A 25,901-nucleotide genomic window follows, 5' to 3' on the forward strand; every position below is an offset into this window, starting at 1 on the left:
TGAAGCCTACAGAAGGCAGCAACTCCCACTGTAATTGTTAGGTACTGACAGACTGCAGTTCTAGGTGAATGACAGACTGCAGTTCTAAAAAACATCACCATATATTTTCCCAAATAACCACAAACCAACAAGAAATGTTTGAAGAAAGCTATAGGATGCAGAAGGAAAGTGCTCTGTTTTGAACCCTTTCGACTTGATTTCAAGTGCCACATTTTAGAGATATGCAGAGTGAAGGTTTGTTTCTTCAGGGGAAATACACCTCACACTTTATGCACAAGCCAGCCAAAATGTTCCTGAGTGCCACTGAAGTTCCAGTATTCCTCCCCACTTTGGGGGCCAGGCAGCTGCCTGGCTCTGGTGTTGTTGGCTGGCTCCTGCTGGCACAGCAGCAGTTTGCCCTGTGGATTAACAAGCAAATGCAATCGAGGTTAAAACAGGCAGTGCTATTTCTACCTAAGAAAGCCTTTCATCTTCACAGGAGGACTTTTTACGGTGGCAAATGATAATCAAGTTTAAGTGACTTCTCAAATCTGCTGCTGATTCCGCACTTAAAAAAAACATTTTCAGTTCAATTTCAGAATTTAACATAGCTCTCAAGAAAATTACTAAGAAAAACCATACTCTCATTTGGCATAAACCTATACACAACACCAAATAAGGCATCTTGGTCTTGCAGCTTTAACATTCTGCTGGCATTAACAAATATATGCTCACTGAAAGATATTTTAATGAAATGCTTTAGAAATCCAAGCAGAAGATTATGCCTATGTACATTTCACAGCATTCACTGACTATAAACTCCTATTTAATACAAAAGAAACCACTGGCCTTACTGGAGTCACATATTGGCACCCCATTATTTAATCTTAAGTTTTAATGTATTAGGTCAGTAACATGGGTAAATTCTATTCCATGCTTTTATGCTTTCATTCCAGAGCTAGATGTTTTGAGAACATGCGAAACACTGTAAACAGTGATCTAAAACCCTCTCAGACCCAATTGAAAGTCTCAGTTCTGCTCTTCCCAGCAGAAAACACACACACACACAGAGTATTTCCCTGTCAGTTGGTTGGGTACCTGCCAGTCCCCACATCTGGGCAAAACTAGCTTAGAGATCAACTTCTTATCCTGTTATCCTCCTTTGGCCTAGGCTATAATTGTCTAGGTTCCCCACAAAGTCAACAGAGGAAGACTCTATTTAGTAAGGCAGCTATCTCAATACAAGACAAACACACGTGCAAGGAGCTGCCCCCAGCTGCCCAGTGCTCCAGTGACTGTAGGGGAAATCAAGACGGCCAGCACAGAACATGCTACCAGCCTTGGGCAAACTGAAGTCAGGCAAGCTTGATTTTTTGTAAGTGATGAGTAAAAAAAAATCAATATGCAAAACCATGACTAGTAAGAACAGCTAAATAGGTAATGACTATTCATGATTTCTTCACAGTAAAAAAATTAAGGGCAGGAAATGAGCCTAAAACAGAAGGGAAACACTTTCCTACACTATTTTACTGAAACTCATAGCCATAGAAGCGAAGGTTTTATTAGGTTGAAGAAAAGCAGATGGCAATCACTGAGGAAGAAGACCTAAGGTTACTAAAAACAAAATACATGGTTGCAATTTCCCGTCACTTAGAACATCACCCACAAAATGTGAGATGCCGGAAGAAAACCAAAACAGAACACCCCAGCACTGCATACCCTCACTTACAACTTTTCTTTTCCCCTGGTTGTCATTGTTGACAGGCCTCTCTACACTCCCCTCTGCAGCTGAGCTCAGTTCAAAGCAGTCCCCTACTCCTCAGTTGCAACACTAGATGGCAGGGAAACATCTAACACACCTACAGCACTGAGAGCCTTGAAAGCAGCTCATGATAGTTAAGGATTTGTGCAATGCAGCAATCTCACTTCCATTGCTTTGCATCCTTACATAGCTTTAGGCAACCATTTTCAAGTACAATGCTGTGTTCATAGATCCACAGGTTAGTGATGTCAGGATAAATTCTGTACCCGAGATACCCTGCCCTCTCGTTTAAGAAAGCATTGGCAATTGCAAAATATTCCTTCTTCTCCAAAAAGTTTTTTGAACTCCAATTTTGTGCTTGAAATCCTAATGCTCTCCACCTCTGTTCAGACACAGCACCATAACACTTACCTCAAACCTCTGTTTTTCTAAAAATTCACTTTTTCATTTAAAATTTATATCACTTGTGTGCTAGTAGTGAAAAAATGCTGCAAAGGGACAAGGAAACAAGTTCTGCAACTCACACAGCTGCAAAGCCGATAAGCCCATGGAAACTGTTCTTCAGACCATAATGATCCTCCCTCAGTACACTCACTCTCTTCTGCAAAAAGGAAAAACTTCAGACTTGTAAGATTCTGCTTAAGATCCCCCTCAAACTGTGAGAGAAAGGTATGAGATTTTCTGGTGAATGCCAAGTCTGAGTTTCAAAACAAATGTGTGTGTACATTTAAAAGACACCACCTCTGCACTGCAGCACAACTTGCTGCTTCCAAATTACAGATGTTTCCTAGAACTGCTGGCAGTAGAAGTGAAAGTCTGACATTTAACTCCTGCTTTGTTCACAAAATTTAAGGAAAAATGCAGACAGTTATTGGCATGGGTGGTAACACTCTCCCTTTAGAAAGCCAAAATCAGCACATGATAATCATTCTTCTCATTCAGCTTTGTGTCAGTTTCTCAGCCATATAAAGATAAGCTGATGCCTTCTACTACATCTTTTAAAAAGCTGCAGGAAAAAAACCCAAGGTCAGTAAACTGCTTTTTAGGCAGTGACACTCAAGAAGGAAGGTCAAGTAATTAAGCCACAGAATACAAATAATACATAAGGTAGCTGCTGAAAGTGATATTGGCACACAAATCACAGAAAGTCACTGAACTGCATTTTGATTTTCATAATGAATGATAAATGGAAAGTCTGCTTCACTTCTGAAAAATAATTTAATACAAAATTTTGAAAACACCAATGTGCAAGTCCTTGCTGTATAAGAGGAGGTACATTTTCACATTTTAAAATAGTTTAAAACATTTGTACATAATGAACAGAAATTCTCTTTTATATAAACAAAGTGTTTCTTTGCCAACAGCAATTGTCAATTCTGAAACACTAAGATGACACGAGAACCAGACAGTCTAAGTCACCGCTTGTGTCAAAAAAAATTATGCCACCCTTTTCTTTCTACAGCTCATCATGCTTGTATGTGAATTCCCTTGCAGATATAAACCCGTCACTGTCTTCATCCTCTTTATCAAATATGTCTTCAACCAAAGCATCATGCTGGGTGTCATTTACCACTGCTCCATGCTTTTCAAATTCTTTCTTCAAGTAAATTTTCACCTGTTGGACAAAAGGTGAGAGTGAACATTTTCAGACTTACGAGTTTCTGCAGCATAACAGAGGGACACTGTGCTCAGGATAGTGGCATTAGATAACAGATACCTCCCCTCCTATGCCACTGCCAGAATACTTGTCTAATTGATTCTGCAGTCTCTTTGAATGAAGGGTCTTTAGTGATAGAAATGACAGTAACACTAGCAAAGCTGCTGCCATACCTTTATGGTATCTGACTCTCAAAAATGAGTCAGGACAACCTGTCTTCTGATGTCTATACACTAAAGTAAAAATAGCTGGGCAGAAGTCATTAGCTACCAATTGGTCAAATAGCTTTTCCACATTCTAGCACCCTGACAACCCAATACATGTAAACAGCCACCCCAGATGTATACAGAAATCTGTCCACAATCTCAGTGTTTGCTGCTCAGTGGGAAGTGCATTAAAAATTTTCTAGATATCTCAAAATTTTTATGGATGAAGACCCAAGGCGGGTTTTAAACAGACCACTGGAACACTTACTTACTTACATTAAGCTAGACAGTAATGGTAAGCAGTGTTTTCAACAATATCAGATTGCTTTTAATATGGTTTTAAGGTTTAACTATGGAGATCCCAAGTGTTCTGAATCGTAGAGCCTTCTACAAAAATAACAATACCAACATACTCATCTATTAAACAGATACCACTTGTATAAGAACCACAGGCCATGTTTCAGGTCTGTTTGAGTCACTTCAGTCCCTGGGAGTTGTTAGGGTTATTGCTTACATTCCTAATATGCAGACATTATGCACTCTGACACTGTCTGATGCATAGTACAAATGATTAATTAGCCTTCTGAGTCTGGTAAACTGGTACCAGACCCAAATCAAAAAGAACTCAGTGTTTACACTAGCTTCCCATGGATCAGTTTTGCTAAAAAAGCAGAAGTTTGAAAATGCGAGGCAAACAGATGGTGAATACTTCTGACTACATGTCCTTCACAGAGTGAATGCTATGAAGCAAGATTGCCCTACAGTGTGAATGCCATGAAGTAGGATTGCCCTACAGTAGAAGAAATCCCAGTTTATTAATAAATCAGCAGTTAAATCTAAGAAGTCCTGAAGTCTGGTTTTATTTCTAAGATGCTTTACTTTATCCAAGTCTTCAATGAGCATGCAGAACATGAGTCACATGTCTGTTCTCAGCTTACCAAGGCTCCTTTTGAACCGCCACTCCAGAATTTTCACTAGGATGCATGGTTAGAGCAGTGCAGCAGAGATGTGCATTCTTTTCCACTCTCCCACCCTGTTAGATTTGCTCATAGAGAAGGATAACCCACTCACCTCTTGCTTGGATAGTTTCCAGTCATCATTAAGGTCCATCTCTTGGAATGACTCATGAGATCTTGGTCCATTTCTAATTTCTAGAAGGTCAATGTTGAAAATCAATGTGCTCTCAGGTGGAATTTTTCCTGCCCAAAATGGAGAAAAGTTAAAACAAATTATAAATTCAATGCCTCACAAAAGCCGCCTGTGTCAGAGCAATGTTCCAGCAAGCCTAGTCATTTCAAAGCAGTTTGAACTAGTAAGGATAAGCATCGTTAAAAGTGATGACCACAACCATCTCAGCCTGTAGCCTGGACTCTTGAGCAGCCCCTACAGCATAAATGCAACTTTAGATGCAACTAATTTTGTTGGAGACTAGTAGGTGTTGATGCAAGCTCTTATTCAGCAATTACCATCACAAGTTTATCAAATAATGTTCTTGAATCTTTCTTCTTTCATGGCCAGAGCCAGATAAACTGGAAAACAGTAAAGGAGACTGTACAGTCAGACAGGCTACAGCCAAGACTAATGTACAGGGCAGCAGGAAGGGAGAATTTAGTCCTCCAGATGTCCCATCAGTCCCCAAACTCCTCTCTACTGCCAGCTGATACCTTGTATCTGCTGTTTTGCCACTGGAAAAACTCTTTTGCAGAGAGAGAAGGATGATGTTTGTTTCCCACAGCAGTCTCTGGACTCAAGGCACAAAGCACTGAGCTATTTCCAAACACACAGCAGAAACTGAGTACCCAACCCTGATCGCAAGGCATGTGTTACTACAACATCATTTTTTGATGTAGGTGAACAGATTAGTAACTTCCTAGTAGTGCTACAGAGCACTCCCCCATGTCACCACACCTCAAGGATTTCAGTTTATCAGGCACTGGCTTTGACAGAGATGTGATATGGCTGAAGCTACTGTCAGAGACCTTTTAGCACATCACTCTGCTCCTTTATATATAGAGAGAGATTGAATAGGACCAAATATATCTCTATATTGGATGGCAGCACCCCAAAAGGTATTTCTGTGCCTTGAGAAGACAGAGAAAAATAATCCGCATCTACCACTTTGAACTATGGTGTTAAATACACCCTGAGCTGCAGAAACAAACAGGCTTGTAGATTTCTGGGACCAATAAATGTGCAGAAGCTTCTGGAAATACAGGGCACAGTGTCCTGTTTAGGGTTTGGAAGACAGGTGATTTCTTTGAGTCTTCCAGAAAAAGGCATCTGACTCAAATGATGAGTCAGGCAGCAACCGAGGTGGGAACCTAGTGAAATTATGTGCATTTGAAGAAAATTAAATAATTCTGTCTTCAAGCGCATCACTTGAAAACAGCAACATAATTATGCTCAAATACTTCAAAGTCTTCCTAAAGCAGGTAATTTCTTACAGTAGTTAGCAGTGTTTAACCTTCTTGCACTAAACACAGAGGTGAGGGTTGCAAGTCTTTGAAGAATAACTATGATGCTTTACATATTAATCAAACAATTAGGCCTGTGATGACTGCATGAGCACTGAAGCATTTCACATCTTTGTGTGGAAAAATTTACAGCTAAGCCCTGCATAAAGACAATTAAATGAGGACCACAAGGTTCCTGTTCTCTAACTAGAAACATGACTACTTCTAATACTGCATCTTGAACCCTAAGCCACTGCTTCTAGAAAAATATGTGTTAAACAAGTACATTTAATAAAGGAGGGTATGAAGTCTGCTGTAGGTAGGAATAGTAACTGGCATGAGGTAATATGGAGTCCTAAGCCTGTGTGCAGCCCTACTTACCAGAAGACACAGACATGCATACAGTCCTCCTTCCCAAAACAGTCTCACAGTGATGGGAGAGAATATCAGCAGGATGAACTGCATGTTCCTAGATATTTATCCTTTCTGCTTTGGAACCTTGCACTATCCTAGGTCATTTGTTGCAACTCTTGTCATGACATAAATATTCATAATAATTGCTTGAAAAAAAGTTAACTAAAAAAAAAATCCCATAAAGCAGAAATAGAACCATTCAAGCTGTTACTCACATAACTGCCTATTCCAAATCTAGCCCTCCTGTTAAAAGGAATCTGGAAATATTTGAAAGGAAAAACTCCAAACACCCTCAGCAGTGTCGGTTGAGATGTTTCTATCTATCTGCACAGCAGTCAGTGCATTTTCAGTAGGTGACAATGTGACTGCCCATGCACATCTTACTGTGGATAACAGGGACCACTGCCCAAACTGAAAATAGCTGTAAGAGGAAAAGAATTAATGTCCCTATATGGAGAAATAAACAGTGACTCCTTACTGTATCATCTAAGAACTGGTTGGGCAGCAGTACAGGGAGTTTCTTAGGGCTCTAAAAGAAACCTGAAAGCAAGAATGAGTCTTGCACATGCACATTCATTATTACAACAAAAACAGATCCAACAGCCAAAAAGCCAACTGTTACCTAAGCAACCACCTCCACTTGACTGTAAAAGAAGGGGGAAAAAAACAAACTAAAAAAAAAAAAAAAAAAGAGAGAGAAAGGAGGGCACTGTTGAGCACACAGCACTAACAGAAAAGACACTTAGAACATACAGCACAGCAGCTACCATCAGTTTCTGGCTTTTTTTTTCTTCCTGCATTCACAACACAGCCACTTAATGGATATTACTACTGGAAACAAATTTATGAGTAAGAGCACTTTACTCCCTCAATTTTTCTTCTTTAACGGACTCAACCTGGAAAGCTTGAAAGCTTGCTAACCTCTTAGGCCAAGCATAACAGTAAAATATAGAGATTAGAAACAATTAGAGCAAGGGTAGTGCTTCACATGTTTTACCTTTCCCTTCTTTTCCATAAGCAAGGGCTGGTGGAATAGTCAGCTTCCGCTTCTCTCCCACACACATGTCCTTCAACCCTCTGTCCCAGCCTTTGAGAGCTTCCCTTATGCCAAGTGTAAACCACATAGGTTGACCATTGTTATGCTTGTGACTGGAAAAGAAAGGAACGAAACACTTCATATTTAAACATCAAGTTCCACAAAGGGCCAATGGAATATGCTCATAATGTAGAGAAGTAGTTAAAAGCACAGCACCACTCAACACCTTGACACCTCAAATGAAAGACCTACACTTTCAAAGTCTTTAAAATTTATGCTTTGCATGATAAGCTTCCTTGGGAAGTGGAAAGAAGTAAAACATTTACCTTGTGTGTTTATGACAACACTAACCAAGCCAAATCTTCATTTCCCTGACCACCTACTTCCACTTGGAAACTGATCAGACTAGAAGGGCATTTTTCTTACAAATCTACAGGCAAGGCCATCTTAAATTGCAATCACAGATCAGCATGGTCATCCTAGCAATATACATTTTAACATGCTTAGAAGAATCAGCCTCATCTCTTTCAAAAGAAGCCATTCAGGGGAAAAAAACAACAAAACAACTACATAACAATCTAGAAAAAAATAGAAACAAATGCATGCAAAACATTCAACTTTAGATTTGGGAGACCTTTTCTGATTTAACCAGATGGTACAACCCGGACTACTTTCATTCTACTGACAGACAAGGAATTTGAAAGATCTATTTACTAGTCATGCAGGAGAGGTGTTTAGGAAGAAAACAGAACACTTACAGAAGTTAGCAGCAAAAACTTTAGTGTGTCACTAGAAGTCCTTTTAAAGAGGCAGGTTAACTACAAGAGAAAATTAGTGAGAATTTAGTTGAATCATCTGCAAGAGCATAAACATGCAAAACTGTCTTCTTTTTTTTTTTTTTTTTTAATATGCAAAAATAGCCTTCAGGCACCCTGCAGAGACTTAAGTATTTTGCTGTCTACCACTATTAACACTTCGTTGATGTTTTACAGGACATCCAGCATTAGCAAGTCGTTGCAGGCTCTTAGCAGACTCCCTCGAATTTCTGGCTCTTCCTCCTATTTGCATTTCCGTGGCTCTGGTATGTTGACTTGTCTGGTCGGGGGCAGGTAAAGAATAATGAAAAGCTGTGATTGTGCTGCCTCTACAGGAGGGACACATGTAACTTTTTTTTTTAACTAATAGTTTGCTTTAGAAACCAAATAGAAATTTATGCATAGAACAAGACCTATTAAACCGCTGAGATCAAATACCAAAACCTGCACCTAAATCATAGAATCACAGAATGGTTTGGATTGGAAGGGACCTTAAAGACCATCCAATTCCAATCCTCCTGTGCCATGAGCAGGGATACCTTCAATTAGACCAGGCTCTTAGAGCCCCATCCAAGCTGGCCTTGAACACCACCAGGAATGGGCTGTCAACAACTTCCCTGGGCAACCTGTTCCAGTGTCTCACTATCCTCAGAGTAAATAAAAATTCTTTCTAATAAAACAATCTAAATCTGCTCTCTCTATGTTTGAAGCCGTTCACCCTTGTTTTGTCACTACATACCCTTGCAAACAGTCTCTCTCCATCTTTCTTCAGGTAGTGGAAAGACACAATTAGGTCACCTCAAAACCTCTTCTTTTCCAGACTGAACAATGCCAGTTCTCTCAGCCATCCCACACAGGATAGGTGCTCCGTGCATAAAATCTTTTAAAAAACGCTACATGGCTCTACTTCCTACAGACTGACCAGAAAAAAAATGCTGTGTAAGATTTATTTTATAACCTTGGGAAAGGAGGTTGGCCTTACTGTTGGTGTTCATCTTGTACAGCATTGTGACACACTGCTTCACACCAAACTTTCTGAGAACAGTGGCAGTGGGAGGGGCCCCAATGACAAGTTTATGCAGTGTTATTTAAGCTCTTTTATCCCAAAACAAAAAAGGCATTAATGCATTGCTTTTGTTTCCTTGCAAACAAGTAAACACAAGTTTTGGGAGTTTGGGGAAGGAGGAGTAAAAATCCAACCAACCGAAAAACCACTTGTTCCTGACAAAATGCCCCTCACAGAGCTATTTGCTGATGGACTGTGGTCCCCTGTGAGAGGTCTGGATTCAGGAAAGCACGACCAGAAGAGATAATATATATTAAAATAAATAAACACACATAAAGGAGCGAGTCCAGAGAAGGTTCACCAAGATTGTTGGAGGGATGGAGCAGCACCTCTCCTATGAGGAAAGGCTGAAAGAACTGGGATTGTTCAGCCTGGTATAAAGAAAGTTCCAGGGTGACCTAATTGCACCCAGTACCTCAAGGGAGCCTACAAGAAAGATGACGACAACTTAAAAGGGCATGTAGTGACAGGACAAGGAGTGATGGCTTTAAACTCAGAGTAGGCTCAGATCAGATATTAGAAAGAAGTTCTTTACTGTGAGGGTGGTAAGCCACAAGAAGAGGCTGCTCGGGGAAGTTGTTGATAACCCATTCCTAGAGCTGTTCAAGGCGCGGCTGGATGCGGCTCTGAGCAACCTGGGCAGCGTTCAAAGGCGCGTCAGGTGGGGCTGCTGAGCAACTTGTATCTATTAAAAGGGCCAAGGAATCTTTAATGCCACTTCCAATTCAAGGCATGCTATGATTCTATTTATATATATATATATGTATATATATACACACACGTGTATTTCCCCACTCAAGCTCAGCCAGCAGCTCGCTCGGAGAAGACGCGCCGCTCACTTACGTCGAGTGAAACATGGAGCCGTCCCTCTCCAAGTAGCCCTCGTAGTGAACCAGCATCATGTCCCCCCACTTGGTCCTCCTGTGGCAGAGGAAAGGCTTGTGCAGCACCTCCACCTTCACGTCGGCCGCGGGGGGGATCAGCGCCGCGCCCGCGCAGCCCAGCGCCGCGCACAGCAGGGCGGAGCACAGCAGCAGCACCGCCGCCGCCGCCGCCATCGCCGCCGCCTCGCTCCCCTCACGGTGCCGCCATCCCGCGCCCGGCCGGCCCGTCCGACGTGGCAGCGGCGCGCACCGCCGCCAGCCCCGGCTCCCGACGGCCCGGCACCGGCACCGCGCTCGCTGATTGGCTCCGCGCAGGGCGAGCTCAGGAGGAGCGGTCTCCCATTGGTGCGCGCCCCTGTCCGTCCCTCAGCCCATCCAATCGGCAGGCCCGAGCGGCCGAGGGGGGGGTGGGCGGGCCGAGCGCTCCGGGAGCGCCGGCGAGCGGGGCAGCCCCGCGGAGTGCGCGCACAATGGAGCCAGCCGCTGCCGGCCGTTGATTGGGCGGCGGCCGCAGCGAGGGCGCGTTCCGATTGGCCGCGAGAGGCCACCTGCGCTGGGCATTCCGCGCCTGCCCCCCTCGCCCGCCTCTCACTCCCGCCTGTCACGCGGGTGGCGATTCACAGCGCGGGTTGCGCTGACGTAGCGCTGCGAGGCCGTGCCGCGAGTGCGCGGCTGCGGCGCTGCCTGCGCTGGGAGCGTGGCGGCGGCGGCGGGGGGCGGGCGCGGCGCGGGCCGGGCGGGGCGCGCGCCCCCCCGCGATGGCGCTGTGTGGCGGCGGCGCGGCGGAGCGCGGGCGGCGGCGGGCGGCGTGACCCCACCGGGGGGCGGCCGCGCTGAATGGGGCCGGGGGCCGGCTGGCATGGAGGGGGTCCTGTACAAGTGGACCAACTACCTGAGCGGTGAGTTCCTGCCAGTGCTCAGCCTTTGCGGATCGGTCGCCGTCGTCTTGTCATACATGTATTTGTACAAGTGCATACATGTATATATTCGCTGTGCTTGCTGGGTGCGGGTCAGCGCTGCCCCTTGACCCCGCCGTGCAGGGCAGCAGCCCCGGCGCTGCCTTATTGTCACTGCCCGGCGTTTATCCCGGTGCCAGTGCCCGTCTTGGGTCGGGGTTTGGGCTAGTTTGGATGCTGCGGGTCACAGCTCGGACAGCGAACTTCCCCGGTCTCCACACACCCCCGTGAAACTTTTATTGAGGCGAGTCGGGGATTCGGGGTATTCCCGGAGCTGGGAGAAAAACGTGTTGCCGTACAGTCTCACTTGGGGGATTCGGATGAGAAGGCATGCAAAAAACCAAAAAGACAAGAAAAAAGGTGGAGGGGGGTTGTCCGGCTAGCTCTAGGCCCAAATTTTAATTTTTCGGGTGTTCCCGTGCCACGGAAGGCTTGATTTCCATGGCAGGTTGGAAGCAGCCGTGTGTGGCCAGAGTTTGTTCAGCAGAGGTTGAAGGTGGTGGGGTCAGAAGCCCCCTGTGTTCCCATGGGATGTCCACTGCCGGTGTGGAGTCAGGTGTGGCAGCGGCGTGTGATCTGGGGCTGTGGATGGGGTCTTGCAGGTGCAAACCTCTCTGGTTTGTAGGAACGATTTGGAAACTTGAAGGTCAGAGAGAAGTAACCACGACCACCTTGACATTGCCAGGTGCGAGTGTTGCTCGGTGCTGTATGTACAAGGGCTGCCGCCTTGCTTTTTCCCGAGAGGCTGGAACAGCTGCACCACTCTGGCTAGCTGGGAAAGTGTAGGAAATCAAAATTAAACAAAGAAAAAGCAGAAACACAAGCGAGTGTTGAATTCATGTGGTAGGGATGGCGGGGGGCAGCAGTGGTGCATGAGGCTGGATTTATTGCTGTGCTAAAAGATTGCTGTGACTTTTCCCCTTTAGGCAATAGGTGTTCTGAGATGGGAATCAAAATTTGTCAGGTCTCAGTGAACAGACATGGATTTTTTCTTTTGTTGTTAATTATTTGTGAATGCTCTTGAATTATAAAGAGGCAGTAGGAGCAGTCATGCTTGCCTTTTTCATGTGAATTGCAGAACTGTGGTAGTGATATTAGTCCTTTCCTCAAACTAGCACCACCTCTGGTTCAGCTGATCAAAAGTTTTATATGTTTTTCTTTGCATTGTTGAGATGCTGGGGTGTGTCTGGAACCCTTGTGCTTGGTTTAGTGCCATGAGACCTGGGAATGAGTGTCTGTGGGAAGCAATGCATGCTGTAGATAGCTGACTGGCATTTGACATTTTAGTGCCTGAGTGTGCCTGTGGTAGGATCAGCTGGTCTTCTGTTTTGTTGGTAAGATGAAGACTAAGAAGTATTCTGTTTTCATCAAAATTAAATTTTCTTTTGCTAGCCACATGAATAAGCAATTCCAATCAAATGACCCTTCATGAAGAAGGATGATGCTTTGCCAACCTCAGTCAAGTGAATGCAGACTGAAGGAAAACTTTTCCTTGCATATGTAAGATTTGTACTGGCTGAAAACTAAGAGAGGTTTTGCTGTCATTACAGAGAAAATCTGTCAAGATTGAAGCATCCTTCTGATTTCTTGGTTGAAACTTGATTTCTAATAAGCGTGGTGGTCACGGTCACTCTGTGCCTTTTCTTTGGTTGTAGAGGGCCCATGGTGTGTTTGAGAACAGTAAATTTGCTGTTCTGCAAGCTGTCTGTATATACTAGTGCTTTATTTTGCCATAAAATGAAGACTTCCTGCCCTGAAGCCATTGAGTTATACATTTATGCAGAAATGCAAAAAAAAAAAAAAATTAATTCTGGAATGTGGTGTTCATTGTAGCAATAACAAAGAGCTGGAGAGTGAGAGACAGGAAAATCTCCTTTCAGAGATTATGGGAGGTAAGAAGGTTCAACAGGTCATCCAGAACAGTATTTCTACCAGTATTTTGCTCCCAGTATGCTTTTCCTGTTGGTCAAGGTTGATGAATCGGGTGCAGTACAGTGTAAACGATGCACGCAAAAAGTAGGGAAATTGTGTTTTATCCCTCTGTGTCGATGTGTGCCTGTGCTGATGTACAGGCTGATGTACTTCAGGATGAGGAGGACCCCTCACAGTCAGAGAAGAGATAGGGCATTTAAAAAAGAGCAAGCATCAAACTGTAGAAAAGAACTGCTTTTCCTTCTTGCTGTGAAAGAGGAGCTGATGCGAGTTTGTTGGTAATTGAGTCTTTTCTGGGAATTTTGATTTCATAATGTCTTATGTCATTGCCATCATGAGAGGTCAAGTCCACATCAACCCATTTCCTCCCAGCTCTTGGGCTCGGAGCTAGATCTGTGTTGCAAATTACATAGTTATTGACAGCAAGAACGTTTCAGAAATAGGAAACAATTTTGGTTTTCTGTGGGTAAAAGGCAAAGGAAGCATACCATGATTGCCACCAATTGAAAGGCAGATCAGTTTGCCTTACTGCTTAAACAAATTATCTTGTTTGTAATAAATGCACTTGTTTGCTTTATATAGATTAGAATAACTCAAGTCAATATTACCTGGTTTCTGCGTGGAGGTGGGGTTTTTCCTCTGGTGTTGATCCTGCAGTCACATTGTGGTTTCTATATGCAGGGTTTCCAGTGCTAACTTGGAAATATCTTGCGTTTAGAAAACTGAGATTTTTAGTGGTTTTCTGTCCCCTAATGCAGATAGTGATTTCTCAGTGTGTTACTTTTGTTTAAGTGAAGTGTGGCAACTTTGGATCAGAAAACATTCACAAAGTTGTAGCCTATGAAAATCCATTGGGATCTTGTGTTTGCGGTGTGTGTCTTTCAATTGATCTTGTCTATGCTTGCCCCACTAAACTGGTTAAAACCTTAAGAGAGCAGGGAACTTTGAAGCAGAATTATCATCATATACAGTGAGACAGCACTTTTTCTCTTGTGTAAATCTATAATGCATGTGCAAACTTCAAGTTATTAATCCTCAAAATCCAGGGCAGGGTGACTTAAATCATGCAGGCATGTAAGTTGGCCTCAGCTAAGCTTATAGTCAAAGCATGTAACATGATCTTAAAAAATTCCTAGATTTCATCCTTTGCCAAAAGTCTCTGATGTTAGCTTTGCGTGGTGGGGGCTGGGGATGGCTGTGTAACTATTGTTTCAGAACCACTTACTGTAGTAAGCAGTTGGAATGATAAAAGTGTCACCGTGTGCCTTCCCTATAGCTCCTCAGTCACTGGCTGCAGTCCTGGCAGAGCACAAACCATCCTGGTGTGGGCAGCATCAAAGGCAGATCCTGGCTGCAGTGTCACAGCGTGACTGATCTCCAGCTGGGGAATGCTGCTGGCAGGATAAAGGACAGAGCAGAGCTGAACTGCACGTGAAGGCTGCTCTTTGCTGCTTGGAAACTGCCTCCCGTGGGACTCTCTGAACTTAACCTGTAATGCATGCTCTTTGAGCATAACTTCTGATTAATAAAATAAATTGGTTTAGTCTTTGGAGTTTGCCTTGTAAAAGGCATTGATGATTTATTTTTTCTCATCAGGTTTATAGAACGAGTATATTGCTGGGAGGCAGCATGGAGTTCCGAAATACCTCCCTTCAGTAGTGTGTGTGAGAGCTTGGCACTTCCAAGTTGATTTTTTTCTTTCTGCTGAAAATCAGTTCAGATCTTCAGTGCAGACACACACCCTACCTGGGATTGCTAGCCACAGGCAGGATTGCTGCTAACTGGAAAAGTGGTATGCATCAGCTCTTGGCTGTGGGGTTCAAAGGCAACTTCATAATTAGATGAAAAATGATGACTGATTCCACTGGCTTGCCTGGTATTTGTTACTTGCTCCATAAAATTACTTTGATCACTTTCCTCTACAAAGCTAAGCTTTTTCTCATATTTAAATATTCACTTCCTTGTTTGTGCTGAGCAATTCTAACCCTAAGTAATTCATCTTCCTCAAGGCATGATAGACTCACCTTCATGCCATCACCAGTGACTCTGCATCATGCCACATACTTCAGTTAGCTCTCCCCATTTACCTGTATGTAATCATCCCCTCTCAGTTTATTGTTGTGCCTTGGATTCTTTTCAGTTTATCCCAAGATATCAAGAGCCGGTACTAAGCAGTATATGTCAGCTTTCACATAAAAGTTTAAATTGCTCTTGTCTCTAATGATTTAGAATTCCTTAATAAACTTGGAAGTAGAGCTCAAGAAAATGTGAAAAAGCATTAGTTCTTGTATCTTGGATCTGGATGCACATGATATTGCTTTAGAGCAAAACCTCTGTGAGTTTAAGAAAACTGACCTTTTAGGATGAGAGACACATATCATTCCAGCTGATACCAAGCTCTGGAAATAAGCTCCTCTGTTTCCAGACATGGAGGAATTAATCAAAAACTTCACACTTAGATAAAGATTTAGTTCTAAAAAGCCTTTTATAATTTTCCCCTTCATTTTAGCCTCTGGGTATAGTCCAAGTTCTGGTTGTATAAAATTAGAAGTCTGGTTTTCCTGGAGGTGGACCTAGACAGCTGATGTTTCTGTTGCCTTCAGGGCAATGGTCTGCCTTCTATTACTGGCTTTGGCTGCTCTCAGGATCCAGGTGTTGGTTTAGATGAATGCCTGACTCTCAGCCAGTTCTGGGTGGATGAGACTTTTCATGCAGTATACTTCAGGGACTGTTAGTTAATTCTCTTTGGATTTTGCTTAATTGTCTTTGTGTGATTTGACCTTTCTCATGATTTTCTTCCCTTTCTATTTCTTCATGCAGCAATCTTGCTTTTATCTAACCTTTTTAGAATTATGTAATGTGCTCACAATTGAAAAAGTTCGATGAGGCTGCAGGAATGGAAATCAGTGTCCCCTCTCTCCTCTGTAAGTGTTAGAGCAGTGCTGCAGAGCCTCCATGGTGCAGCGTTCCCTGCCAGGTATGCTGCAGTACCAGTGCCTCTGCATTCAGTCCCTCTGCGCTGAAGTAAGTGATCACAGGGAATGGCTGGGTAGGACAGAAACCAGAGGTGTGGTAGACTGATGGTGAAGAGATAACATCATGTGGTATCTGTGTGTGCTTACATAAATTCACTATGTTAACTTACTCTGGCCTGATAACCACCCCAGGGGTCAGAGAGAGCAGCAGCTTGTTTGCTGGGGCTGGGAAGTATAAACAGAAGAGGAAAACTCCCAGGAGCTTTGTATTACTTGAATTAGTGTCTGAGCAGTGGGCCTGTGTTATTGAACTTCTGCTTCCACCACAATCCTTCATCCTTTCACTGCATCCCCTTCAAAAATGCCTGACTAGTACATTGTGCTCCCTGTGCCTTGGCTGGTCATGGCCATAAAATAGTTTGCAAACAAACCCAGTCGCCCTGTGATGACAGGATGCTTTTTCAATGCTGCTAACGTTGCCCTAACACTTGTGATTGAAACAAAAACGGACTTTATGGAATCCCTGTAAGAAAAATCATTTGGGAGAAGGTAATTGTGTTAAAGCCTTTTCCAGCTGTTGCTTCCTTCACTTGAACCTCTAGTGTCCCTGGAGCAAGTGCTTTAAAAAGTGATACTATTGTTAAGGTGCTAAATCTTTGATCTTCATTACCTTTAGGGGCTTTTTGTATTGATTCCTGCTGTTGATATGCACATAATCAGAGTAAAATTGCAATACGGGCATTTCCAGAAGCTGCTGTCTATGTGACAGGATAATAGCTCACAGAAGAAGCATAGATTGTTACACAGTCTTGTCTGCCTTTCTGCTGTCCCTCATGGACGCATACTGGATTTTTATCCTGTCAGATTGTTCTGCTATAGAATTAAGGCTGCAAAATGTGTTCCAGTCCTGGGATTGCCCTTCCCAAAATACTGGGTAGCCTTAGGAGACTGTATAGAAAAAATAGGCGCCAGTTTTGAGTGAAAAATTCTTATGTCAGGATAATTTTTACTTCTGTTCATTGAATGAGAAAATAGGGGAAAAGTGTGAAGTTTGATCTGTGTAAGATCCTTTCTTGCTAATTGCTTTTTCTGACTAGAAACCTGGTTGACTGATAGTGTCTTTGCCCGCTAGAGCTGAGTTTTCAGCAGTTCTTGTCCTGCTATCAGTCGCTGACACAGCACTGGGCAGAAGATGTGGTGCTTTTGCCCCTGGGAGATAAACCTGGAGATGGTGGGACAGTGAGCACATGGCACAGTTTACATTTGCTCAGGGTGGGATGAAAGCATGGATATTGCTCATTCTCACAGTGAGATGGCTCTGACTATCAGGGCAGCCACGCTGGGACTTTTTTGTGACCCTGCACAGAAAAACAGTGATCTGTCCTGCTATATCTGTCCTGCTATGCCATCTGCACTTAAGTCTTCGATCTTGCCCTTGTTATAAGCAGTAGGGAGGTGATGGTGGCTTTAACTCCTCCTATTAGGCAGGTGGTGTAATATGGAAAGTTCGTAATTATCTCCTATCTGCAGTTAAAGTCTGGATTAGGGTCAAAGAATCCAAGGACTATCTACTGAAACAGTTTTACAGAAACTTACACTGACACTTAAGAAATTAATTAGCCTCAAGTGTTAAATAATTCTCATGGAAAACAAGCAATAATAAAATCCTGGATGTCTGGGTTTTATGCATTTTGGAAATGCTGGTGGAAGTGGTGTCTCTTAATTGCAGCTTGTTTTCCAGGTCATCAATTTGAATTCTTGAGTATGTAATTCTCCCAGATGGCTTTGTAGATGTCTGACATGATCTACCTGTCTTATAGTGTTGGTTTTGTTTTTGGTTTTTTTTTTTTTTTCCTTCAGGCTTGGCACTTTGGAAGGAATGCTGTCTGGAGTCTGGGTTGTATAACATTAAAGTTTGAATTATATCCAAATTTCAACTGTGTTATCAAGAAATGTCAAGTTTGCTCAGTGATAGCTACATCCAGATTTCCTTAAGTGCAATGATGGAAGTAGGCAGATATTTCTGTAGAAAATTCTTGAGAAGTAGTGAATCCTTAGCAGGCACAGACTGCTTAAATATCTGTTTTTGTAGTGGACAATATCAGGTCTTCCAGGTACTGCAGGCACTAACTGTAGGTTTCACACAGGAGTGCAATATGTACTTTGACCAGTGCCTGTGAAGTCATCTGGAATATCTTCACTCTCTTATATGGCTGGGACCTTAAGCTATTAATCACTTTTTATTGTGCTTTGTGCTTTATTGGGGATTTTTTCGTACATACCTTTCCCACCAAGGTCAGTTTTTATTGTTAATTGTACTGTGCCTCTAAAATGAGATGTTGGAAGTATGAGCTGTATTTTTTCCTGCCTGTGCACCACCAGTATAATGGACTTAAATTCTTCTTCAAAGTTGTGTTAATGCTGGCACCAGTAAGACCTTAAAAGGTTCTGCTTTACCTTTCCGTATCAGGTGAAATCTGAATGCTCAGTTCCAAAAATTGCAATATTCCTATGACAAATTTATAGGAGGCAAATAACACTGAGTAAACCCAAGATTTGTGATATTGGAAGTGCCTAAGTATCTTTTTGTTACTTTGGTTTTTGTTTTGGTTTTTTTTGTTCCTCCATTCTTCACTTGTCTGCAAAAGTGAAGCTCCTGTAATTAAAGGTTGTATCCCTGTGCAATGCCCATGATTTGTCAGCCACATGCTATTTTTAGCTGGTTGTTTAGGATAACCTTCCCATGGCTGCTGACTCAGTGTCAGTGAGTACCAGGTGGTTAGTGCATCTTCTGACAGAACCTTGCTGGGAGGTTTTTTAAATTGTTTTTCTTTTACAAAAATGTGCTTTTATTAGTGTAACAATTCTGTTCTTAAAATATATATTGTCCTAGATCAAAATGGTCTATCACAATCTTTTTTTAATATGTATCTAATAATTAAAGAAGAGTTGACTTCTGCAAAGGAATGCAGATAGTTACTCTGTTCCCCACAAAAAACACCAAGACCCAGAACCAAAATAACCAACCAAATAAAAGTCTCAAAAAATATATTCATTCGTAACATATTTTTAAGCAGCCTCCAAAGTGATGGAGGCAGAGTGATTTGTATGTTGGCTAATTGATTGCGCAGCCTTTGATGGATGGGACACAATTTGGTTGAGCATCAGCTGCAATTGTAAGCTGTAGGACCATGGCTGAAATGATTCATGCGCAGCAGCAGGAGCACCAGACTGAATTAGAGGCTTGTATTGACTGTGGCGCTGTGCATTATTTAAAGAATTGGTTCTGTGCCATTGAGTGTCTGAAGCAATTAACTGCTTCTCTCTGCTGAACAATCACTTCCTTTTTCTGTGAGTTCCCACATATCAGTAGTGACTTGCAGGATAGTTGCTTTATTTTGGAGGCAAGACAAACAGAAACCAGTCTTGCTGATTTATTTTTTTTAATTTTTAATTTAAAAATTTTTTTTATTTCTCATTCTTGTGATTTTTTTATTCTTCATATAAAGTAAAGAAGTGTTGAGAGTACTTTGGATTTTAGACATTTTTATATTCTTATGGGAAATAATGGAGAGATCTAGAAGGGAATGAAATACTATTTATGTTTAATTTGTTTTCCAGCCACCACAAAGGGTTCAGCAATCTATAAACTGGGTTGGACTGAATGCAGTGGTATTGATTTAAAAAAACAAAAGGCAGGGGGGAGGGGGGACAAGCCAGACCATACTCCTGCTGTTAGCCTAAGGCTTTAGGCCTTTCTAATCTTAAATCGTGTTGTGCTTGCTTTCAGCAGTTTGTCTGAGGAACCAGTTTCTCGCTGGAAAGGAGTTGTCAATCCTCCAATGTGATATCAGTCCAAGCCCAGCCTGGGCTCCTGCAGCACAGTTCTGGTTGGCAGAGCCCTGCTGCAGGGGACAGCAGAACTGAAGACCCTCTGCCAAAATATCTAATAGAGCCATGTGGCCCACATGCTCTTGTCCAAGTGTTTCTTCCAGAGATGGTTGGCTGGCATAATGTGGGAGTGTCAGAATCTCAATGCACTGGACCTGGCCAGGGAAGCCTGTTGCAGCTCAGTAAATGAAAGCTGCTTTCCTCCAGTGACGTTGCTGCCTCATTTCTTATTAAGTTAAGGAGCTTGTCGTTTTTAATTAGACATAAATGGCCGCTGTCAGGTCGTATGTTTGGTTTTATCTTTTTATACTGCTGTAGTGATTCCAAAAGTAGAAAAAAAAGCATGATTTACTTCTAAAGTTGGGCAGCAGGGTGGGCAAAAGCACACCCAGAACTACTGGTGTGGGTCTACCCTTGTTTTGGTTTTTTTCTGGGAGAGTATCCAGAAGTGCAGGTCAGTAATTCAAAACTATGTTTTAAGTGGGCAGCACAAGGAGTTTCAAGAGCTGTTGAAAACTGCTTCACTGAAAGATGGTATTCAGAATGTTCAGAAATCAACGGATCTGCCTCTGCTCGTCTGTTGATTTTTGAGAGATTCTTACACGTTGTTTTTCAAGATAACCTGGCTAGTCCTTCCTTCAAGGGAGGAAGACTTGTAAGGCAAGACAGCTGGGGTGGCTTTTGGGAAGAGTGAAGAGGTGGGTTGAGGAGTGGTAGAACAAATTGAGGGGTGCTGAACTGAGAAGGTGGTTTTGGAAGAGACAGTGAGTCAGTGATGCTGTGTTAGCAAAACTACTGAAAATGACATATGGCATCTCAAGCACATGCTGCTGTGGTCCACCTGTGTGCAGAACAGACATGTAGGTGTCAGAAAGCAGGGGTTATGGTGTAGAACATCCAAGTCTGTCCACAAATCTTAATACTTCAATGGGTTTAGTTTTCCAGGGGGAATGAGAATCTTTGGGGGCATATTTGCATCAAGTCTCCAGTGAGACAGATGGTGGAATTACAGGGAGAGGTGTAACTGAGAAATGCAGTTTTATTTTTCAGGCTGGCAGCCTCGGTGGTTCCTTCTCTGTGGTGGCATCCTGTCCTATTATGACTCTCAGGAAGATGCTTGGAAGGGTTGTAAGGGAAGCATCCAAATGGCTGTTTGTGAAATTCAAGGTAACTAAGATACAGTAACACTCAGCTACATTAAGTTTGCCCAATAATGTTACATTCAAGATGAGATTTCAGGTGACAAGAGCTATTTGGCAGCTTGATTTCTCTGGTGTGTATTTGCAGTAACTTGATGTACATGCAAGTTTTTATACCATAGTATTTTGAAAATGTTGAGAGAACTGCAAGTCTCTAATATCGTGGGTAATCTTCATGCAGGTGGGTCACTGCTTTTCATGAGCTGTGGTGGAACATCACACAGCTTCTGATGCTGCCTCGTAAGCACAGAGCTGAAGCTAGAAGCATGAATAATAAACTTCAGTACTATGTCTGCTCAGTCATATTGCCACATTTTTGAGGCTCAGTTAAGAGCTGGAAGCTTGAAAGAGAAGCTTGCCAGAAAAGGATGCCCTTTCCATAAAGACTCTCAGATTATACTGATCACAAAACTGTCTTTCATAGCTGGACATGTGTGTCCTAACTCTAACAGAAGAGAAGTCATAAAATGGCAGTGGGGGAAGTTGGGACCAGAGATTTCTCCACTTTCATTACTGTTTGATCTTCCATCTAACACATCTGTTGGGATGTTTGGTTGGGCTGGGAAGGGCCAGGGGGCTGGTCTGAATCTATGTTGCTTTCAGTTCATCCTGCAGATAACACACGAATGGACCTGATAATCCCAGGGGAGCAGTACTTCTATCTGAAGGCAAGAAATGCAGTTGAAAGGCAAAAGTGGCTGGTTGCACTTGGAACTGCCAAAGCCTGTCTGACTGACAGCCGGACACAAAAGGAAAAAGGCAAGAACACACTTTTGCTGGCACATAATGTTTGCTTTATATTTCCCCATGCTTTCACTGGTCCATGTACATACAACTTCAGTGTCCAGCCTGTGCTTCAGGTCTTTGGTGCTGCTAAAAGCTAAAACATGTGGGAATATTAACTAGAAATCTCAGGTATTAATTCTCAGGGCAGGGATTTGGTAACTTTTTTTTTTTTTCTTACAGTACACTATATAAAAATAATTTGAAAACTATGTGCTGATTAGTTCTGTAAGTACAATGAGTAAACAGGCCCTGCCTAGGGGTCACTGTGATGCAGACTGTACAAGAATGTAAGACCCTTGCCTTGTACAGCTGTCTAAATATGATGACCCAGCCTCTCTCACCAGTGTCTCTTCAGCTTTGGAGTTCCTCACATGTTTCCATGTTCTAATTGGGCTGTCTTCTGCATTTTGAGAATGCCTCAGCAATTAATTTGCACTGGGTTCCAAATCTGTTAGTATTAGAAACTTAAATCTGATCGTGGTCAGGCTATGAATATGAATTCACTTACCACTTTGCTTTCACCAGCAGTCTTGCTTTTTCCCATAGTGAAAACCCCTCTTGCTTACAAGTGTGGCATCAGTCACAGAACATTGTGAGGCCTCGTGCCTTAACCTTGTATAACCTCAGCACAATGAGTATACAGAAGATGGGAAAACAGCACATTATAATTGTCCTGAGTAAATGCAGAGGGTGGCAAGCACTTCCTTTCCCTGAGGTGAGGATTTGCTTCTCCTCTTAGCCCTATGTGTGTTATCTCCAGCCTTTGCATCTACTGGTTCAAACTCAGTCAGAACTGAGCAGAAGATGCTACTATAGAGTCCTTCCCCAGATAAGGATCTGATGTGCAGTGCCTAGAAGCAGAACAAAGTTCTGCTTTGTAAAGTGACATATAGTAGCACAGGGTGAAAAGCTAGTGATGTATTTGCAGAACTAAACCATGTTATTCTTACTAACAGACAATTTATTTTATAATTCAGGGACTCAAATATCAAAAACATTACTTCTGAAAAATCTCAGAATTACTGTTAATCTTATCTGGATTAGTCTTCTCAGTTCTGCACTCTCTGTTTCTCAGTACAGGGAGCATATGAACATACTGGAGTGAGTCCAGCAAAGGGCCACTAAGATAATTAAAGGAAATATCTAGTGAGAGAGCATAAAAAGATTAAGCCAGGGTCTTCTCCCTGACTGAACAAGAGAAAATATGCATGAATTTTGATACAAACTACTCAATTGAAATATATGCAAAAATGGTTATGTTGTGAAGATGAGGGAGCACTGAAAGGCTGCACAGAAGAGGTTGTGTAGTCTCCATCCTTGGTACTGTTCAAAACCGGACTAGACCTCAGTAATTTGCTCTGACTCTCCTTGAACAGGGGAGTAGGACTAGCTGGTCTCCAAAGGTGTCTTCAATCTCATCCATCCCATGATTCAAGGATATCTGTATTAAATTAATCCCTTTCTGTTCGACAGAATGCATCTTTTATGTCCCGTGTTTTCTACCTACCCTATCTAAACAATGCTACTGATTGCAGCTTAAACTACGTCGTGAAAACAAAAATATTATATGTAGGGCTTTTCTCCTATTTAAAAGGCCTGCTAAGACCAAACGTTGTGTACTTGCCTTACACTGGATACAGTAAATTTAACTTTTCTTTTGTTTAACTTTCAGAGTTCACTGAAAACACAGAAGCCTTGAAGACCAAAATGTCTGAACTTAGACTGTACTGTAACCTCCTTGTTCAGCAAGTGCATAAAACAAAGGAAGCCAGCATTTCTGGTGTGTCAGAACCAGAGGTACGGTTCTATTTTTGTTATAGCCCACATGTGTAATATCTTGGGCACATGAGCTTTTCTGGATACCCAGTGTAGTATTCACTCCCAGTTACTTAATGTTGCACCCTCCTTCTGCAGAGACCCTGAGGGAAATAAAGTGCTCACACAACAGTTCTTGTTTAAATGGAGTATTACTATATTGTTGCAAATTACTTGCCCTATGTTGGGCTAGCAAGTAGTGAGATGAGATCTGATATCCATGATCTAGACAGTAACACCCCTGTAGATGATCATGTGTTTACAGTGGATCAAAAAAAGCAAAAGATCTTTTATAAAAAGATAATTTGCACAAAGCACAATTTTTCTGCCTGAGTCATTAATATCCTGCTCAACAGGGGGAAGACTCTCTTTCCCTGATCTTACTGGCATTTAACTGCAAAGATTTATTGCTAAAAGCATTTCAGCAACAATAACCCACTTTGTAGAGATGAAGAGGCAATGTGATACCTCATTCTGCATTTTTGTCATTTCAATAATTTTTTGTTCATGAGGTTTTTGAAATTATCATCTGCAGATCATTCTGCATCAATTTAATTTGTTTACTTTTCCTAACTCCTGTAAGTGGTGTTCCCTGAAATGCTGTTGTTGAATATGCTCAGGCTTAGTATTTCATGCACTTCTAACACCAATAAGATAACTAAGAGGCATTGATTTCAAAACACAAGCGTATTAAGCTGCTTGTACTGAGAGGCTGAAAAGAGTGGTAATACTGCAAGGGGACATAGGCACAGTAATATGTGATGCCAGTTCTCTGAGCAGCTGACACATTGAATTTTAATTCATGTTAACCAGAAATCACAACTGTAGCAGCTGTGGGCTTTGCAGACATTAGTTGTTCCAAACTGATCTTCTGTGGTGAGTCCATTTCTTCCAATTGATTTCTTCCCACAGAGTGAGATTGATATGGGAGCTCTGTTGAAATCAACCTGTGACACTTTCCTGAAGACTCTTGAAGAATGTATGCAGATTGCAAATACTGCCTTCACTTCTGAGTTATTGCATCAGACCCCTCCTGGATCCCCAAATTTAGCAGTTCTCAGAATGAGCAAGGTAATGGCCAGTATCTTCTTCTCTCAGGATCAGCAGGGATGCTAGTGGGTTCTTTTGTCAAAAGTAGCATTTGTAGAAGTAAGGAGTGCCTTTTTACCCATATCATAGCTACTGGTCCTGCACTGGACATACTCTGCTATTTCTTGTGGTTTGCAAGGGAGGTAGGGCCATTTTTTCAGTAAGCAGTGACCAATCTCTTAACCTTTAATGACAGGTGAAAGTTATTAAACATTAACTTTCAGGGCCTGAAAGTCATACAATGGTGTTTCAAAAGACCTTGTCTCTACAGCAAGTTTGTGCATGTGGGAGCTCACAGCAATTAATACTCTGTTAAGCTACAGCAGTATTGGATATATGCTAATATGCCAGAGGATGCTGATGAGCTTAGCTTTCTAATGAGAAGGGCACTTTGTTGATTCCTGGATCCATAACTATGTATGGAAAACAGGAGCATCTCTGGCAAACAGGAAGTTAAGATCTATGTAGGAAGGTAGATACATGACTGCATATGAGAAATGAGATTGCTTCACCGTATCTGATATCTAGCTTCATTTTTTTCAAAGCTTTTTCATTAAGTAAAGAAAACATTGCAAAGGAAGCTCACTGGGTTTTTTCTTCTCCGTATGCTGTGTGTTGTCTCACTTTACACTTGCTAACTAGCTTCTGAAATAAATTTTATTTTCTGTCTTTTTTCTTTTTTTTCTTTAGACTATTGTAATAGTGTAATAATGTAGCACCGTTTTCATATTTGTCTCTATACTGCCTCTAGGTCAGAGAATTAGGGAGGCTTTTTTTGCTGATTCCAACTTATGTTTAATAAAATGTGAAGTTTGAGAAGCATGATACAGTCTTCTTGCTTTAAACAATATTCTCCCCCTCCATGTCTTTCAGGTAAAGCACTCTGTCTTGTCCAGTCACACCTCGACAGAAAGGTATAACAGAAGTCTTTGCTGTCGCTCTCTTTCTGATCTGTGTTTGGTAGTGTCTGTTCTTTCCTTACTGCA

General features: G+C 42.3%; 2 protein-coding genes across 4 annotated transcripts in view; one reads left to right on the forward strand and one right to left on the reverse strand.

Annotated features, from left to right (window-relative positions):
* Positions 1–2,987: 2,987 nt before the first annotated feature.
* Positions 2,988–10,582, reverse strand: FKBP14 (FKBP prolyl isomerase 14). The gene is made up of 4 exons (XM_002193713.7): positions 10,232–10,582; positions 7,469–7,620; positions 4,676–4,803; positions 2,988–3,356 (listed from the first exon to the last, which is right to left on the reverse strand). Exons 1-4 carry the CDS (start codon positions 10,444–10,446, stop codon positions 3,198–3,200), a joined length of 654 nt encoding a protein of 217 aa, XP_002193749.3. The 5' UTR covers positions 10,447–10,582; the 3' UTR covers positions 2,988–3,197.
* A 398-nt stretch (positions 10,583–10,980) lies between these two features.
* PLEKHA8 (pleckstrin homology domain containing A8) overlaps positions 10,981–25,901 on the forward strand; it is a 29,500-nt gene continuing 14,579 nt past the window's right edge. For 2 of the 3 annotated variants that reach the window (XM_030264917.3, XM_030264916.3), the window contains exons 1-6: positions 11,001–11,171; positions 21,077–21,193; positions 21,829–21,984; positions 23,684–23,808; positions 24,739–24,897; positions 25,789–25,829. In XM_030264917.3, coding sequence (XP_030120777.2) covers positions 11,132–11,171; positions 21,077–21,193; positions 21,829–21,984; positions 23,684–23,808; positions 24,739–24,897; positions 25,789–25,829 — 638 coding nt within the window. In that variant the 5' untranslated portion in view covers positions 11,001–11,131. Of the gene's footprint in view, positions 11,172–21,076; positions 21,194–21,828; positions 21,985–23,683; positions 23,809–24,738; positions 24,898–25,788; positions 25,830–25,901 lie in introns of all 3 variants that reach the window. The other variant, XM_002193759.6, reaches the window with a different exon arrangement.

Source organism: Taeniopygia guttata, chromosome 2, assembly GCF_048771995.1.
Source record: "Taeniopygia guttata chromosome 2, bTaeGut7.mat, whole genome shotgun sequence".
In the NCBI taxonomy this organism is placed as follows: Eukaryota; Metazoa; Chordata; class Aves; order Passeriformes; family Estrildidae; genus Taeniopygia; species Taeniopygia guttata.